Below are 18,533 nucleotides of genomic sequence, written 5' to 3'. Positions count from 1 at the left end.
CACTCCCCTCCCCAACACCCTCACTGAAACCAACTCCCCTCCCCAACACCCTCACTGAAACCCACTCCCCTCCCCAACAGCCTCACTGAAACCCACTCCCCTCCCCAACACCCTCACCAAAACCCACTCCCCTCCCCAACACCCTCACTGTAACCCACTCCCCTCCCCAACACCCTCACTGTAACCCACTCCCCTCCCCAACACCCTCACTGTAACCCACTCCCCTCCCCAACACCCTCACCGAAACCCACTCCCTTCCCCAAGATCCTCACTGTAACCCACTCCCCTCCCCAACACCCTCACTGAAACCCATTCCCCTCCCCAACACCCTCACCAAAACCCACTCCCCTCCCCAACACCCTCACTGTAACCCACTCCCCTCCCCAACACCCTCACTGTAACCCATTCCCCTCCCCAACAGCCTCACTGTAACCCACTCCCCTCCCGAACACCCTCACTGTAACCCACTCCCCTCCCCAACACCCTCACCGAAACCCACTCCCCTCCCCAACACCCTCACTGAAACCCACTCCCCTCCCCAACACCCTCACTGTAACCCACACCCCTCCCCAACACCCTCACTGTAACCCACTCCCCTCCCCAACACCCTCACTGAAACCCACTCCCCTCCCCAACACCCTCACTGAAACCCACTCCCCTCCCCAACAGCCTCACTGTAACCCACTCCCCTCCCCAACACACTCACCAAAACCCACTCCCCTCCCAACACACTCACCGAAACCCACTCCCCTCCCAACACACTCACCGAAACCCACTCCCCTCCCCAACACCCTCACTGTAACCCACTCCCCTCCCCAACACACTCACTGTAACCCACTCCCCTCCCCAACACCCTCACCGAAACCCACTCCCCTCCCCAACACCCTCACTGTAACCCACTCCGCTCCCCAACACACTCACTGTAACCAACTCCCCTCCCCAACACCCTCACTGAAACCCACTCCCCTCCCCAACAAACTCACTGTAACCCACTCCCCTCCCCAACACCCTCACTGTAACCCACTCCCCTCCCCAACACCCTAACTGTAACCCACTCCCCTCCCCAACACACTCACCGAAACCCACTCCCCTCCCCAACACCCTCACTGTAACCCACTCCCCTGCCCAACACCCTCATTGTAACCCACTCCCCACCCCAACACACTCACCGAAACCCACTCCCCTCCCCAACACCCTCACTGAAACCCACTCCCCTCCTCAACACCCTCACTGAAACCCACTCCCATCCCCAACACCCTCACCGAAACCCACTCCCCTCCCCAACACACTCACCGAAACCCACTCCCCTCCCCAACACCCTCACTGTAACCCACTCCCCTCCCCAACACCCTCACCGAAACCCACTCCCCTCCCCAACACCCTCACTGTAACCCACTCCCCTCCCCAACACACTCACCAAAACCCACTCCCCTCCCCAACACCCTCACTGTAACCCACTCCCCTCCCCAACACCCTCACTGTAACCCACTCCCCTCCCCAACACCCTCACTGTAACCCACTCCCCAACACCCTCACTGTAACCCACTCCCCTCCCCAACACACTCACCAAAACCCACTCCCCTCCCCAACACCCTCACTGTAACCCACTCCCCACCCCAACACCCTCACCGAGACCCACTCCCCTCCCCAACACCCTCACTGAAACCCACTCCCCTCCCCAACACCCTCACCGACACCCACTCCCCTCCCCAACACACTCACTGAAACCCACTCCCCTCCCCAACACACTCACCGAAACCCACTCCGCACCCCAACACCCTCACCGAAACCCACTCCCCTCCCCAACACACTCACCGAAACCCACTCCCCTCCCCAACACACTCACTGAAACCCACTCCCCTCCCCAACACCCTCACTGTAACCCACTCCCCACCCCAACACCCTCACCGAAACCCACTCCCCTCCCAACACCCTCACTGTAACCCACTCCCCTCCCCAACACACTCACCGACACCCACTCCCCTCCCCAACACACTCACTGAAACCCACTCCCCTCCCCAACACACTCACCAGAACCCACTCCCCACCCCAACACCCTCACTGAAACCCACCCCCCTCCCCAACACCCTCACTGTAACCCACTCCCCCCCCAACACCCTCACTGTAACCCACTCCCCTCCCAACACACTGACCGACACCCACTCCCCTCCCCAACCACTCACTGTAACCCACTCCCCTCCCCAACACACTCACCAAAACCCACTCCCCTCCCCAACACCCTCACCGAAACCCACTCCCCTCCCCAACACCCTCACTGTAACCCACTCACCTCCCCAACACCCTCACCGAAACCCACTCCCTTCCCCAACACCCTCACCGAAACCCACTCCCCTCCCCAACACACTCACCAAAACCCACTCCCCTCCCCAACACACTCACCAAAACCCACTCCCCTCCCAACACCCTCACTGTAACCCACTCCCCTCCCAACACACACCGAAACCCACTCCCCTCCCCAACACACTCACCGACACCCACTCCCCTCCCCAACACACTCACCAAAACCCACTCCCCTCCCCAACACACTCACCAAAACCCACTCCCCTCCCCAACACCCTCACTGTAACCCACTCCCCTCCCAACACACACACCGAAACCCACTCCCCTCCCCAACACACTCACCGACACCCACTCCCCTCCCCAACACCCTCACCGAAACCCACTCCCCTCCCCAACACCCTCACCGAAACCCACTCCCCTCCCCAACACACTCACTGTAACCCACTCCCCTCCCCAACACCCTCACTGTAACCCACTCCTCTCCCCAACACCCTCACCAAAACCCACTCCCCTCCCCAACACGCACCAAAACCCACTCCCCTCCCCAACACCCTCACCAAAACCCACTCCCCTCCCAACACGCTCACCGAAACCCACTCCCCTCCCCAACACCCTCACCAAAACCCACTCCCCTCCCAACACGCTCACCAAAACCCACTCCCCTCCCCAACACCCTCACCAAAACCCACTCCCCTCCCAACACGCTCACCGAAACCCACTCCCCTCCCCAACAAACTCAGCGAGTCCAACTCCCCAACACACACCACTCCGTGACCTATTCCCCTCCCCACCCCCTCAAAGCCCTCTGTTCTCCCCACTCACCCTCACCGAAACCCACTCCCCTCTCCAGTACCCACACCAAACGATATTCCCTTCCCCAACACACTCAGCGAAACCCACTCCCCTCACCAACACATTCAGCGAATCCAACTCCCCTCCCACCCTCACCGAAACCCACCCCCTCCCACTCACTGAAACCCATTAACTACTCCCGTCCACCCCCTCACCGAAACCCACTTCTCGCCCCACTCACTGAAACTGATTACCTACTCCCACCCACTCACTGAAACCCACTCCCCGCCCCACTCACTGAAACCCATTACCTACTCCCCTCCACCCCCTCATCGAAACCTACTCCCCACCCCACTCACTGAATCCCATTACCTACTCCCCTCCCCACCCCCTCACCGAAACCCACTCCCACCCCAATCACTGAAACCCATTACCTACTCCCCTCCCCACCCCCCACCGAAACGCAATCCCCTCCCCACTCACTGAAACCCTTTACCTACTCCCCTCCACCCCCTCATCGAAACCTACTCTCCTCCCCACTCACTGAAACGCAATCTCTTCACCATCCACCTGAAATCCACTCCCCTCCCCATCCCCAAAACCCACTCAGCACGAATACCTCTCGGTCCTGAACCCTTCCCAGATCACTCCCCTCTCCGAAATAATATTTACCAAACTCACACCCCTACCGCCCAGCTGTTTGTCCTTCCCCAATCAGGATCCTCCCATGTCAGCCCCATCCTGGTCTGCAACTGGGTGCATCAGGCTCGAGGAGGCTGAATGGGCCTCCTCCTGTTCCTGTGCAACAGGCTTGAGGAGGCTGAATGGCCCTCCTCCTGTTCCTGTGCAACAGGCTTGAGGAGGCTGAATGGCCCTCCTCCTGTTCCTGTGTAACAGGCTCGAGGAGGCTGAATGGGCCTCCTCCTGTTCCTGTGCAACAGGCTTGAGGAGGCTGAATGGCCCTCCTCCTGTTCCTGTGCAACAGGCTCGAGGAGGCTGAATGGGCCTCCTGCTGTTCCTGTGTAACAGGCCTGATGGGGGCTGAATGGGCCTCCTCCTGTTCCCGTGCAACAGACTCGAGTGGGCTGAATGGGCCTCCTCCTGTTCCCGTGCAACAGACTCGAGTGGGCTGAATGGGTTTCCTCCTGTTCCTGTGTAACAGGCCTGATGGGGGCTGAATGGGTTTCCTTCTGTTCCTGTGTAACAGGCCTGATGGGGGCTGAATGGGCCTCCTCCTGTTCCCGTGCAACAGACTCGAGTGGGCCGAATGGGCCTCCTCCTGTTCCTGTGCTGTGGTTGAAGTCTGTCCTATCACAGTCAACGTGCAACACTCCCCGCCCCCGCACCCCCAACCCGTACCTGACATTGGCACACGGCCACCCACCTTTCAGGACGTTGTGAGGCAGCTTGGAGTCCGTCTCAGAGTCGGAAAGGTCAGACTCCTCAAACAGGGCGTAGTACGACCACTGACGCGCTGTGCGACGGATGGACTTGCGCTGCAGCTGCGTGTCGGCGGCCAGGTTCTCCACGGGCGCCAACGAGGCCTCCCCATTTTTCACTTGCACCTCCTCCACTGCCGCCTCCAGCATGTACTCATAGGCCGCGTAGCCCCGCGAGTCTGGCAGCCACTCCTCGTCGTCCTTGCCCATGACGGGCCGCGTATCGATGGCCGGTAGAATTGTGATCCGGCTCCTCTTGCGCACTGGAGGGGTGAGGACGGGTGGAAGGTGAAGGAGAAAAGGGGAGCACTGGTTAACCAATGAGGACAAAAGGAGAGGTGGGGGCGGCAACATTGCTTACCGCTTGCATCCTCACAGTCCACCCTGACCAGCAATGCAAACAAGCACAAAATTTGCTCCAACACTGGGGTGCCAATGATCTCTTGTGCTTTCTCAGCAAGTTCCACCACTTGCCATCACACGGCCAAGGCACCAAGGTCTGTAATTCCCTCTTTAAACTCTCTGCCTCTCTCCTCGTTGAAGACAATCCTTAAAGCTGACCTCCTCAATCAAAGCATTTGTCACCTGTTTCCAATAAATCCTAAAGCTGTCGCGATGTCAAGCTGTGTCTGATTGAGGATCCTCCGAAGCAGCTTGGGGTGATATACTACGCTAAAAAGTGCCATGTAAATACAGCTGCCGGGCACACAGGACGGGCCAAAGGAGTTTTATTGATTGGTTTTCAATGAAAATCCAGCAGTATTTCTGTTATTGCAGAGGGTGCTTTACTCTGTATCCAACCCTGTCTTGTACCTGTCTCGGGAGAGTTTGATGGGGACGGTGCAGAGGGAGCTTTACTCTGTATCTAACCCCGTGCTGTACCTGTCCTGGGAGTGTTTGATGGGGACAGTGTAGAGGGAGCTTTACTCTGTATCTAACCCCGTGCTGTACCTGTCCTGGGAGGGTTTGATGGGGACAGTGTAGAGGGAGCTTTACTCTGTATCTAACCCCGTGCTGTACCTGTCCTGGGAGTGTTTGACAGGAGCAGTATAGAGGGATCTTTAGAACAAGGAACAAAGAAAATTTACAGGAAGAAGTCTTACAAACCCAGGTTAAATGCCAACAGGTTTGTTTCAAATCACAAGCTTTCGGAGCAATGCTCCTTCCTCAGGTGAATGGAGAGGTAGGTTCCAGAAACATATATATATATATATCTATAGACAAAGTCAAAGATGCAAGACGATACTTTGAATGTGAGCATTTGCAGGTAATTAAGTCTTTACAGATCCAAAGAGAGGGGTAACCCCCAGGTTAAAGAGGTGTGCATTGTTGCAAGCCAGGACAGTTGGTGGGATTTTGCAAGCCCAGGCCAGATGGTGGGGGGCGAATGTAATGCGACATGAATCCAAGGTCCTGATTGAGGCCTTACTCATGTGTACAGAACTTGGCTTAAAGTTTCTGCTCGGCGATTCTGCGTTGCCGCGCGTCCTGAAGGCTGCCTTGGAGAACGCTTACCCGAAGATCAGAGGCTGAATGCCCTTGACTGCTGAAGTGTTCCCAGACTGGAAGGGAACATTCCTGCCTGGCGATTGTCTCCGCCCAAGTCTCCAAGCAATCTAAATCCTGTTGTATCCTCTGACAGTCCTCATCGCTATCCTCAAATCCACCAACCTTTGTGTCATCCGTAAACTTACTAATCAGACCAGTTACATTTTCCTCCAAATCATTTATATATACTACGAACAGCAAAGGTCCCAACGCTGAACCCTGCGGAACACCTCTAGTCACAGCCCTCCAATCAGAAAAGCACCCTTCCATTGCTCATCTCTGCCTTCTATGACCTAGCCAGTTCTGTATCCATCTTGCCAGCTCACCTCTGATCCCGTGTGACTTCACCTTTTGTACCAGTCTGCCATGTGGGACCTTGTCAAAGGCCTTACTGAAGTCCATGTAGACAACATCCACTGCCACGACCTTCGCTTCACAAAACCGTGCTGCCTCTTGCTAATACGTCCACTTGTTTCCAAATGGGAGTAGATCCTGTCTCGAAGAATTCTCGCCAGTAATTTCCCTACCACTGACTTAAGGCTCACGGGCCTGTAGTTCACTGGATTATCCTTGCTACCCTTCTTAAACGACAACATTGGCTATTCTCCAGTCCTCCGGGACATCACCTGAAGACAGTGTGGAGCCAAAGATTTCTGTCAAGGCCTCAGCAATTTCCTCTCTTGCCTCCTTCAGTATTCTGGGGTAGATCCCATCAGGTCCTGGGGACTTATCCACCTTACTATTTTTCAAGACACCTCGTCTTTTTGGATCTCAATGTGACCCACCTGGGACCTTTGCTGTTCATAGTACGTATACATGATTTGGAGGAAAATGTAACTGGTCTGATTAGTAAGTTGGCGGACGACACAAAGGTTGGGGAATTGCGGATTACGATGAGGACTGTCAGAGGTTACAGCAGATGTTCGATCGTTTGGAGACATGGGGGGGGGAAGGAGATGGCAGATGGACAAACGTGAGGTAATGCATTTTGGAAGATCTAATACAGGTAGGGAATATACAGTGAATGGTGGAACCCTCAAGAGTATTGACAGTCAGAGAAATCTAGGTATGCAGGTCCACAGGTCACTGATAGGGGCAACATAGGTGGAGAAGGTAGTCAAGAAGGCAAATGGCATTCTTGTCTTCATTGGCCGGGGCATTGAGCATAAAAATTGGCAAGTCATGTTGCAGCTGTATAGAACCTTAGTTAGGCCACACTTGGAGTATAGTGTTCAATTCTGGTCGCCACACTACCAGAAGGATGTGGAGGCTTTAGAGAGGGTGCAGAAAAGATTTACCAGGATGTTGTCTGGTATGGAGGGCATTAGCTATGAGGAGAGGTTGAATAAACTTGGTTTGTTCTCACTGGAACGAAGGAGGTTGAGGGGCGACCTGATGGAGGTCTACAAAATTATGAGGACCATAGACAGTGGATAGTCAGAGACTTTTTCCCATGGTAGAGGGGTCAATTACTAGGGGGCATAGGTTTAAGGTGCAAGGGGCAAGATTTAGAGCAGATGTACGAGGAAAGTTTTTTTTACACAGAGGGTAGTGGGTGCCTGGAACTCGCTGCAGGAGGTGCTGGAAGCAGGGACGATAGTGACTTTTAAGGGGCATCTTGACAAATACATGAATAGGATGGGAATAGAGGGATACGGACCCCGGAAGTGTAGAAGATTTTAGATTAGACAGGCAGCATGGTCGGCACAGGCTAGGAGGGCCGAAGGGCCTGTTCTGTGCTGTACTTTTCTTTGTTCTTTGTTCTATCTACACACCCTTCTCCAGACTCAACATCAATCAATTCCTTCTCTTTGGTGAATACTGATGCAAAGTATTAATTTAGTACCTCGCCCATTTCCTCTGGCTCCACACACAGACTCCCTCCCCTGTCCTACAGCGGGCCAACCCTTTCCCTGGCTACCCTCTTGCTTTTTATGTACGTGTAAAAAGCCTTGGGATTTTCCTTAACCCTATTTGCCAATGACTTTTCATGAACCCTTTTAGCCCTCTTAACTCCATGCTTAAGTTCCTTCCTACTTTCCTTATATTCCACACAGGCTTCGCCTGTTCCCAGCCTTCTAGCCCTGACAAATGCCTCCTTTTTCTTTTTGACCAGGCTTACAATATCTCTCGTTATCCAAGGTTCCCGAAATTTGTAACATTTATCCTTCTTCCTCACAGGAACATGCCGGTCCTGAATTCCTTTCAACTGACATTTGAAAGCCTCCCACATGTCAGATGTTGACTTACCCTCAAACATCTGCCCCAATCTAGGTTCTTCAGTTCCTCCCTAATATTGTTATAATTAGCCTTCCCCCAATTTAGCACATTCACCCTAGGACCACTCTTATCCTTGTCCACCGGCACTTTAAAACTTACTGAATTGTGGTCACTGTTCCCGAAATGCTCCCCTACTGAAGCTTCTACCACCTGGCTGGGACTCTGTATCTAACCCCGTGCTGTACCTGTCCTCGGAGTGTTTGAAGGGGACAGTGTAGAGGGAGCTTTACTTTGTATCTAACCCTGTAATCCTGTGCTGTACCTGTCCTACGAAAGTTTGATGGAGACAGTGTAGAGGGAGATTTACTCTGTATCTAATCACGTGCTGTATCTGTCCTGGGAGTGTTTGATGGGGACAGTGTAGAGGGAGCCTTACTCTGTATCTAACCCCATGCAGGATCTGTCTTGAGGGAGTTTGACGGGACAGTGTAGAGGGAGCTTTACGCTATATCTAACCCCATTCTGTACCTACCCTGGGAGTGTTTGATGGGGAGAGTGTAGAGAGAGCTTTCCTCTGTATCTAACCCTGTAATCCTGTGCTGAATCTGTCCTAGGAATGTTTGATGGAGACAGTGTAGCGGGAGATTTACTCTGTATCTAACGCTGGATCTGTCCTGAGGGAGTTTGATGGGGACAGTGTAGAGGGAGATTTACTCTGTATCTAACCCCGTGCTGTACCTGGCCTGGGATGTTTGATGGGGACAGTGTAGAGGGAGCTTTATTCTCGATCTAACCCCGTGCTGTACCTGTCCTGAGGGAGTTTGATGGGACAGTGTAGAGGGAGCTTTACTCTGTGCAAATAATAAGCAGCTTTACCATTTGCCAGGCGTTCCTGTCGTTTCAGTTCTATTTGGTCACATTTCCGCCACCTGCAATGACAAGAAACATGGGTCACCAACAACTCATGCTCCCTGCTGAATTAGGCCCCTTCAGCCAGTCCTGCCCCGCTCTCTTCCCATTGTCTTTTATAAATCCCAAAAGCAATCCCACTGCCCCTCTCTCCCCATAGCCCTTGTATCAATCACTAATCCCACTGCCCCACTCTCTCCCCATAGCTCAGGATCAATCCTAAATCTAATTCCACAGCCCTGCAATTCCCATTGCCCTGATCAATCCCAAACTAATGCACTGCCCCACTCTCCCCGTCATCCAGTCTCAAGCCAAAACTAATCCCACTGCCCCACTCTCTCCCCATAGCCCTGTATCAATCCCCAAACTCATCCCACTGCCCTGCTCTCTCCCCATAGCACTGTATCAATCCCCAAACTAATCCCACTGCCCCTCTCTCTCCCCATAGCCCTGTATCAATCTCCAAACTAATCCCAGTCCCGCTCTCTCCCCATCGCCCTGTATCATTCCCCAAACTAATCCCACTGCCCTGCTCTCTCCCCGTAGCCCTGTATCAATCCCCAAACTCATCCCACTGCCCCACTCTCCCCATAGCGCTGTATCAATCCCCAAACTAATCCCACTGCCCTGCTCTCCCCATAGCCCTGTATCAATCCCCAAACTAATCCCACTGCCCCTCTCTCTCCCCATAGCCCTGTATCAATCTCCAAACTAATCCCAGTCCCGCTCTCTCCCCATCGCCCTGTATCATTCCCCAAACTAATCCCACTGCCCTGCTCTCTCCCCATAGCCCTGTATCAATCTCCAAACTAATCCCAGTCCCGCCCTCTCCCCATAGTCCTGTATCAATCTCCAAACTAATCCCACTGCCCTGCTCTCTCCCCGTAGCCCTGTATAATCCTCAAACTAATCCCACTGCCCCGCTCACTGCCCATATCTCTGTATGAATCGAATTCTCATCTGTCTTTCTTTGAAAGATCGATCCAATTAGTCTCATTCTCCCCCCTGCTCTTCCCATCCATATTCCTGCAAATTATTCCTTCCAGTATTTCTCCAATTGCCCCTTTCGACAGTTCCCATTGAATCTGCTTCCACCGCCCTTTCAGGCAGCACCTTCCAGATCACAACAACTCGCTGTGTGTGAAATAAAAATTCTCCTCATCTTCCTCCCTCTGGTTCTTTTCCAGATTCTCTTCAATCTGTGTCCTCTCTGGTCATCGAACCTCCTGCCGCTGGGAAAAACATTCCCCAGGCAGCACATCCCAGATTTTCCCCACTGGATGCGACTCTCACTGTGGGCATGGACATAAGAAGAAACCCCAGACAGGGAGGGCGAGGCGGTTGATGATTGGAGATATGGCAGCGTACTTACACACAACATTGCTTCTTGGTGTTTCGGCCCCCGAACTTAGGCTTGTCCAGGCAGTTGACGCACTTGCCGCAGTCCGCCAGGTTTCGGCAGCCTTTGCAGCAGCCACACCGGTTTCCTCGGCGCTTTGGCTGGCCGCTGACCACAGAAGGCTTGGTCTCCTCCTCGGCTGGCAAGAGCGTTGGAGCCTCCGCTACCTCCTCTGCCTCCCGCTCAATCTTCACCACGGAGGCCATGGGCACAGGACTCTCGGGCTCGGAGGAGGAGCTATCCTCTGAGGGAAGAAATAGAGGTAGAATGATTAGGAGCAGGATCACTGCCTGATTTCCCCTCTCTCCCTCTCTTTGTTTCAAAAATAAATTTAAAGTAAAAATTAAGGGGAAATTTAGCGTGGCCAATCCACCTACCCTGCACATCTTTGGGTTGTGGGGTTCCCAAGCGTCTGCTGCTCTTGTCCTTGGTAGTGATTGTGGGTTTGGAAGGTGCTGCCTCAGGATCCATCGTGTAATGCATCTTGTCGTTGGTACACACGGCCACCACTGTTAGTTGGTGGTGGAGGGATTGAATGTTTGTCAAAGGGATAGCAAACAAGCAAGCTGCTTTATCAATGATGGTGTCGAGCTTCTTTTTTGCCCTTAAATTTTGAGTACCCAATTGTTTTTTTTCCAATTAAGGGGTAATCTAGCGTGGCCAATCCACTTACCCTCCAAATCCTTTTGGGTTGTGGGGGTGATAACCACGCAGACACAGGGAGAGTGTGCAAACTCCGCACGGACAGTGATCCGGGGCCGGAATCAAACCTGAGTCCTCGGCGCCGTGAGGCAGCAGCGCTAACCACTACGCCACCATGCTGCCAAGCTGTGTGTCAGTGATTACTGGGGATAGTACCCGGAAGTGTGTCAGTGCTTACTGGGGATGATACCCGGGAGTGTGTCAGTATTTACTGGAGAAGGTAGCCAGGGTTGTGCCAGTGTTTACTGGGGAGAGTACCTGGGAATGTGTCAGGATTCCTAGTCTTTGACCTGCTCTGGTAGCCAGTGTTAATTTGACTAGTCTGATTCAGTTTCTGATCTATAGTAACCTCCAGGATGTTGATTGTGGGGGATTCAGTGATGGTAATGCCACTGAATGTCATGGGGTGATTGTTAGATCCTCTCTTATGGGAGATGGTCATTGCCTGGCAATTGTGTGGGGTGAATGTAACTTGCCACTTGTAAACCCCAGCCAGGATATTTTCCAGACCTTGTTGCATTTGGGCATGGACTGGTTCATTATCTGGGGAGTCGCAAATGGTGCTGAACATTGTTCCGCACTTATGACCATATGATGGAAGGGAAGTCATTAATGAAGCAGCTGAAGATGGTTGGGCCGAGGACACGACCCTGAGGAACTCCTGCAGTGTGTCCTGGAGCAGAGATGATTGACCTCCAATCACCACAACAGGTGGTTTGTAACAGGTATGACTCCAACCAGCAGAGAGTTTTCCCCGATTTTCATTGACTCCAGTTGAGCTAGGGCTCACTGATGCCATACTCAGTCAAATGCTGCCCTGATATCAAGGGCAGTCACTCTCACCTCCCCTTTTGGAAAGGTGCAGAAGTCACAGGGTAGTAGTCATGGGTGACTTTAACTTCCCAAACATTGAGTGGAAACTCTTTAGATCAAACAGTTTGGATGGGGTGGTGTTTGTGCAGTGTGTCCAGGAAGCTTTTCTAACACAGTATGTAGATTGTCCAACCAGAGGGGAGGCAATATTGGATTTGGCACTTGGTAATGAACCAGGGCAAGTGATAGATTTGTTAGTGGGGGAGCATTTTGGAGATAGTGACCACAATTCTGTGACTTTCACTTTAGTAATGGAGAGGGATAGGGCAAGGTTTACAATTGGGGGAAGGGTAAATACAATGTTGTCAGATAAGAATTGAAATGCATAAGTTGGGAACATAGGCTGTCAGGGAAGGACACAAGTGAAATGTGGAACTTGTTCCAAGGAACAGGTACTAATTGTCCTTGATATGTATGTCCCTATCAGGCAGGGAAGAGATGGTCGAGTGAGGGAACCATGGTTGACAAGAGAGGTTGAATGTCTTGTTAAGAGGAAAAAGGAGACTTATGTAAGGCTGAGGAAACAAGGTTCAGACAGGGCGCTGGAGGGATACAAGATAGCCAGGAGGGAACTGAAGAAAGGGATTAGGAGAGCTAAGAGAGGGCATGAACAATCTTTGGCGGGTAGGATCAAGGAAAACCCCAAGGCCTTTTACACATATGTGAGAAATATGAGAATGACTAGAGCGAGGGTAGGTCCGACCAAGGACAGTAGCGGGAGATTGTGTATTGAGTCTGAAGAGATAGGAGAGGTCTTGAACGAGTACTTTTCTTCTGTATTTACAAATGATGTATTTACAACTTGGCCAGTTGGAGAGAACAGTGTGAAACAGACTGGTAAGCTCGAGGAAATACTTGTTAGGAAGGAAGATGTATTGGGCATTTTGAAAAACGTGACGATAGACAAATCCCCCGGGCCTGACGGGATATATCCAAGGATTCTATGGGAAGCAAGAGACAATATTGTAGAGCCGTTGGCAATGATCTTTTCGTCCTCACCGTCAACAGGGGTGGTACCAGGGGATTGGAGAGTGGCGAATGTCGTGCCCCTGTTCAAAAAAGGGAATAGGGATAACCCTGGGAATTACAGGCCAGTTAGTCTTACTTCGGTGGTAGGCAAAGTCATGGAAAGGGTACTGAAGGATAGGATTTCTGAACATCTGGAAAGACACTGCTTGATTAGGAATAGTCAGCACGGATTTGTGAGGGGTAGGTCTTGCCTTACAAATCTTATTGAATTCTTTGAGGAGGTGACCAAGCATGTGGATGAAGGTAAAGCAGTGGATGTAGTGTACATGGATTTTAGTAAGGCATTTGATAAGGTTCCCCATGGTAGGCTTAGGCAGAAAGTAAGGAGGCATGGGGTAGTGGGAAATTTGGCCAGTTGGATAACGAACTGGCTAACCGATAGAAGTCAGAGAGTGGTGGTGGATGGCAAATATTCACCTGGATCCCAGTTACCAGTGGCATACCGCAGGGATCAGTTCTAGGTCCTCTGCTGTTTGTGATTTTCATTAATGACTTGGATGAGGGAGTTGAAGGGTGGGTCAGTAAATTTGCAGACGATACGAAGATTGGTGGAGTTGTGGATAGTGAGGAGGGCTGTTGTTGGCTGCAAAGAGATATAGATAGGATGCAGAGTTGGGCTGAGAAGTGGCAGATGGAGTTTAACCCTGAAAAGTGTGAGGTTGTCCATTTTGGAAGGACAAATATGAATGCGGAATACAGGGTTAACGGTAGAGTTCTTGGCAATGTGGAGGAGCAGAGAGATCTTGGGGTCTATGTTCATACATCTTTGAAAGTTGCCACTCGAGTGGATAGAGCTGTGAAGAAGGCCTATGGTGTGCTAGCGTTCATAAACAGAGGGATTGAATTTAAGTGCCGTGAGGTGATGATGCAGCTGTACAAAACTTTGGTATGGCCACATTTGGAGTACTGTGTACAGTTCTGGTCGCCTCATTTTAGGAAGGATGTGGAAGCTTTGGAAAAGGTGCAAAGGAGATTTACCAGGATATTGCCTGGAATGGAGAGTATGTCTTACGAGGAAAGGTTGAGGGTGCTAGGCCTTTTCTCATTAGAACGGAGAAGGATGAGGGGCGACTTGATAGAGGTTTATAAGATGATCAGGGGAATAGATAGAGTAGACAGTCAGAGACTTTTTCCCCGGGTGGAACAAACCATTACAAGGGTACATAAATTTAAGGTGAATGGTGGAAGATATAGGGGGGATGTCAGAGGTAGGTTCTTTACCCAGAGAGTAGTGGGGGCATGGAATGCATTGCCTGTGCAGAGAGTAGTGGGGGCATGGAATGCACTGCCTGTGAAAGTAGTTGAGTCGGAAACATTAGGGTCCTTCAAGCAGCTATTGGATAGGTACATGGATTGCGGTAGAATGATATAGTGTGGATTAATTTGTTCTTAAGGGCAGCACGGTAGCATTGTGCATAGCACAATTGCTTCACAGCTCCAGGGTCCCAGGTTCGATTCCGGCTTGGGTCACTGTCTGTGCGGAGTCTGCACATCCTCCCCGTGTGTGCATGGGTTTCCTCCGGGTGCTCCGGTTTCCTCCCACAGTCCAAAGATGTGCAGGTTAGGTGGATTAGCCATGATAAATTGCCCTGAGTGTCCAAAATTGCCCTTAGCGTTGGGTGGAGGTGTTGACCTTGGGTAGGGTGCTCTTTCCAAGAGTCGGTGCAGACTCAATGGGCCGAATGGCCTCCTTTCGCACTGTAAATTCTATGATAATCCATGATTAATCTAGGACAAAGGTTCGGCACAACATCGTTTCCAAATGGGAGTAGATCCTGTCTCGAAGAATTCTTTCCAGTAATTTCCCTACCACTGACGGAAGGCTCACCGGCCTATAGTTCCCTAGATTATCTTTGCTACCCTTCTTGAACAAAGGAACAACATTGGCTATTCTCCAGTCCTCCGGGACATCACCTGAAGACAGTAAGGATCCAAAGATTTCTGTCAAGGCCTCAGCAATATCCTCTCTAGCCTCCTTCAGTATTCTGGGGTAGATCCCATCAGGCCCTGGGGACTTATCCATCTTAATATTTTTCAAGACGCCCAACACCTCGTCTTTTTGGATGTCAATGTGACCCAGGCAATCTACACACCCTTCTCCAGACTCAACATCAATCAATTCCTTCTCTTTGGTGAATACTGATGCGAACTATTCATTTACTACATCACCCATTTCCTCTGTTGCACACACAGTTTCCCTCGCCTGTCCTTCAGTGGGCCCACCCTTTTGCTTTTTATGGACGAGTAAAAAGCCTTGGGATTTTCCTTAACCCTATTTGCCAATGACTTTTCGTGACCCCTTTTAGCCCTCCTGACTCCTTGTTTAAGTTCCTTCCTACTTTCCTTATATTCCACACAGGCTTCGTCTGTTCCCAGCCTTCTAGCCCTGACAAATGCCTCCTTTTTCTTTTTGACGAGGCCTACAATATCTCTCGTTATCCAAGGTTCCCGAAATTTACCATATTTATCCTTCCTCCGCGAGGAACATGCCGGTCCTGAATTCCTTTCAACTGACATTTGAAAGCCTCCCACATGTCAGGTGTTGATTCACCCTCAAGCATCCGCCCCCAATCTAGGTTCTTCAGTTCCTGCCTAATATTGTTATAATTAGCCTTCCCCCAATTTAGCACATTCACCTGAGGACCACTCTTATCCTTCTCCACCAGCACTTTAAAACTTACTGAACTGTGGTCACTGTTCCCGAAATGCTCCCCTACTGAAACCTCTACCGCCTGGCCGGGCTCATTCCCCAATACCAGGTCCAGTACAGCTCCTTCCCTGGTTGAACTATCTACATATTGTTTTAAGAAGCCCTCCTGGATGTTCCTTACAATCTCTGCCCCGTCCAAGTCCCGAGCACTAAGTGAGTCCCAGTCAATATTGCGGAAGTAAAAATCTCCCATCACAACAACCCTGTTGCTTTTACTCCTTTCCAAAATCTGTCTACCTATCTGCTCCTCTATCTTCCGCTGGCTGTTGGGAGGCCTGCAGTAAACCCCCAACATTGTGACTGCACCCTTCTTATTCCTGATCTCTGCCCATATAGCCTCGCTGCCCTCTGAGGTGTTCTCCCGCAGTACATCTGTGATATTCTCCCTAACCAGTAGCGCAACTCCTCCACCCCTTTTACATCCCCCTCTATCCTGCCTAAAACATCTAAATCCTGGAACGTTTAGCTGCCAATCCTGTCCTTCCCTCATCCAGGTCTCTGTAATGGCAACAATTTCATAGTTCCAAGTACTAATCCAAGCTCTAAATTCATCTGCCTTACCTGTTATACTTCTTGCATTAAAATATATGCACTTCAGGCCACCAGTCCCGCTGTTTTCAGCAACATCTCCCAGTCTACTCTTCCTCAGAGCCATACTGGCCCTATTCTCTCGTTCCCCCTCAACTATTTCACCTTCTGACCTATTGCTCCGGTACCCACCCCCCTGCCATACTAGTTTAAACCCTCCCGTGTGACACTAGCAAACCTCGCGGCCAGGATATTTATGCCTCTCCAGTTTAGATGCAACCCGTCCTTCTTATACAGGTCACACCTACCCTGGAAGAGCTCCCAGTGGTCCAGATAACGAAACCCTCCCTCCTACACCAGCTGTTTACCCACGTGTTGAGCTGCTCTATCTTCCTATTTCTAGCCTCACTGGCACGTGGCACAGGGAGTAATCCCGAGATAACCCTCGAGGTCCTGTCTTTTAACTTTCTGCCTAGCTGGTTTGAACCAAGTCTGTAATGAGGTCAGGAGCTGAGTAACCCTGGCAGAGCCCAAACTGAGCGTCCACCAGCAAGTCATTGCTGAGTAAATGCTGCTTGATAGCACTGTTGATGGCTCCTTCCATCACTTTGCTGATGATGGAGTAGCTGGATAGGGTGGTAATTGGCTGGGTTGTATTTGTCCTGTTTCTTGTGTGCAGGACACACTTGGGCAATTTTTCACATTGCAGGATAGATGCCAGTGTTGTAGCTGTACTGCTTGGCTTGGGATGCGGCAAGTTCTGGGGCAGAGTTTTCAGTACTATTGCTGGAACATTGTCAGGGACAATAGCCTTTTGCAGGATCCAATGCCTTCAGCCGTTTCTTGATATCACGTCGACTGAATCATATTGGCTGAAGAAAGACAGAAGTGATGCTGGGGGCCTCTGGAGGTGTCAGGAGGTGAGTAACACAGCACAGGATTCCCAGCCTCTGACCACCTTTGGTAGCCTCAGTATTTATATGGCTGGGTGCAGTTCAGTTTCTGGCCAATAGTAACCACCAGGATGTTGATAGTGGGGGCAATTCAATAATGCTAATGCCATTTGACAATGGTTGGATTCTCTTACTTGTTGGGGAGGGTCATTGCCTGGCACTTGAGAGACTCAAAGGTGACTCGTAACTTGACAATCCAAACGTGGTCTAACCAAGAGAATTGGAGGCTGGAACCGCGCACAGTGCTCCATGTGTGGTTTAACCGAGGAATATGGAGACCAGAACTGTGCACAGTCGCTCCAAGTGTTGTCTAACCAATGGATATGCAGACAGGAACTGAGAATAGTGATCCAAGTACGGTGGGCAGCACGGTAGCATAGTGGTTAGCACAGTTGCTTCACAGCACCAGGGCCCCAGGTTCGATTCCCGGCTGAGTCACTGTCTGTGCGGAGTCTGCACCTTCTCCCCGTGTCTGCGTGGGTTTCCTCCGGGTGCTCCAGTTTCCTCCCACAGTCCAAAGATGTGCGGGTTGGGTGGATTGGCCATGCTAAATTGCCCTTAAGTGTCCAAAAAGGTTAGGTGGGGGTTACGGGAATAGGTGGGCTTGAGTAGTATGCTCTTTGTAAGGGCCGTTGCAGACTAGATGGGCCGAATGGCCTCCTTCTGCACTGTAAATTCTATGATCTATGGTCTAAGCAAGGGATGTTCAGATTTAACAGAACCACTCTACATTTAATTTCTGTTCCTCTCCCCTTCCAGTCTCCGGACCGCCACTTACCGTCCAGCTGTGCCGTCATAATGCTCTCGCGCTCATGCATTGGGAGTGCACTGAGCCGTGGAATGTTGGCGGGTACCATCGCTCGAGGTTTCCCGAGCGCCACAGCTGCCCGGCGGCATACATGCTTGATCCGTGGACCCTGAGATACCTGCGTCTATCGGAGAGGGTGGAAGGGAGGAAAGATAACAGTGATTAACTGACGCTGATAATAGGGACAGAAACTGGGAATGAAAGGTGGATAATGCGAGGTCACACGGGGTGGCGGGGTTACCCGAGAGCGCGAGCAAAAGGGACAAACACTGGAGCGAAGGGCAGAGTGGGCCGAGCGTGAGAGAGGAAAAAAGGGAGAGAA

At 51.4% G+C, this 18,533-nt stretch overlaps 1 protein-coding gene across 4 annotated transcripts in view; it reads right to left on the bottom strand.

Annotated features, from left to right (window-relative positions):
* The window catches only part of LOC140386490 (histone-lysine N-methyltransferase 2B-like), a 310,024-nt gene that overhangs the window by 117,420 nt on the left and 174,071 nt on the right, over positions 1-18,533 (bottom strand). For 3 of the 4 annotated variants that reach the window (XM_072468882.1, XM_072468880.1, XM_072468883.1), the window contains exons 5-8: positions 18,182-18,335; positions 10,582-10,852; positions 9,177-9,229; positions 4,478-4,795 (exon numbers count right to left, since the gene is read on the bottom strand). In XM_072468882.1, the coding sequence (XP_072324983.1) occupies positions 4,478-4,795; positions 9,177-9,229; positions 10,582-10,852; positions 18,182-18,335 (796 nt within the window). The remainder of the gene's footprint in view (positions 1-4,477; positions 4,796-9,176; positions 9,230-10,581; positions 10,853-18,181; positions 18,336-18,533) is intronic. The other variant, XM_072468881.1, reaches the window with a different exon arrangement.

The sequence above is a fragment of the Scyliorhinus torazame genome, chromosome 12 (assembly GCF_047496885.1).
Source record: "Scyliorhinus torazame isolate Kashiwa2021f chromosome 12, sScyTor2.1, whole genome shotgun sequence".
NCBI classification, from domain to species: Eukaryota; Metazoa; Chordata; class Chondrichthyes; order Carcharhiniformes; family Scyliorhinidae; genus Scyliorhinus; species Scyliorhinus torazame.
This window is presented reverse-complemented; position numbering and strand designations above follow the sequence as displayed.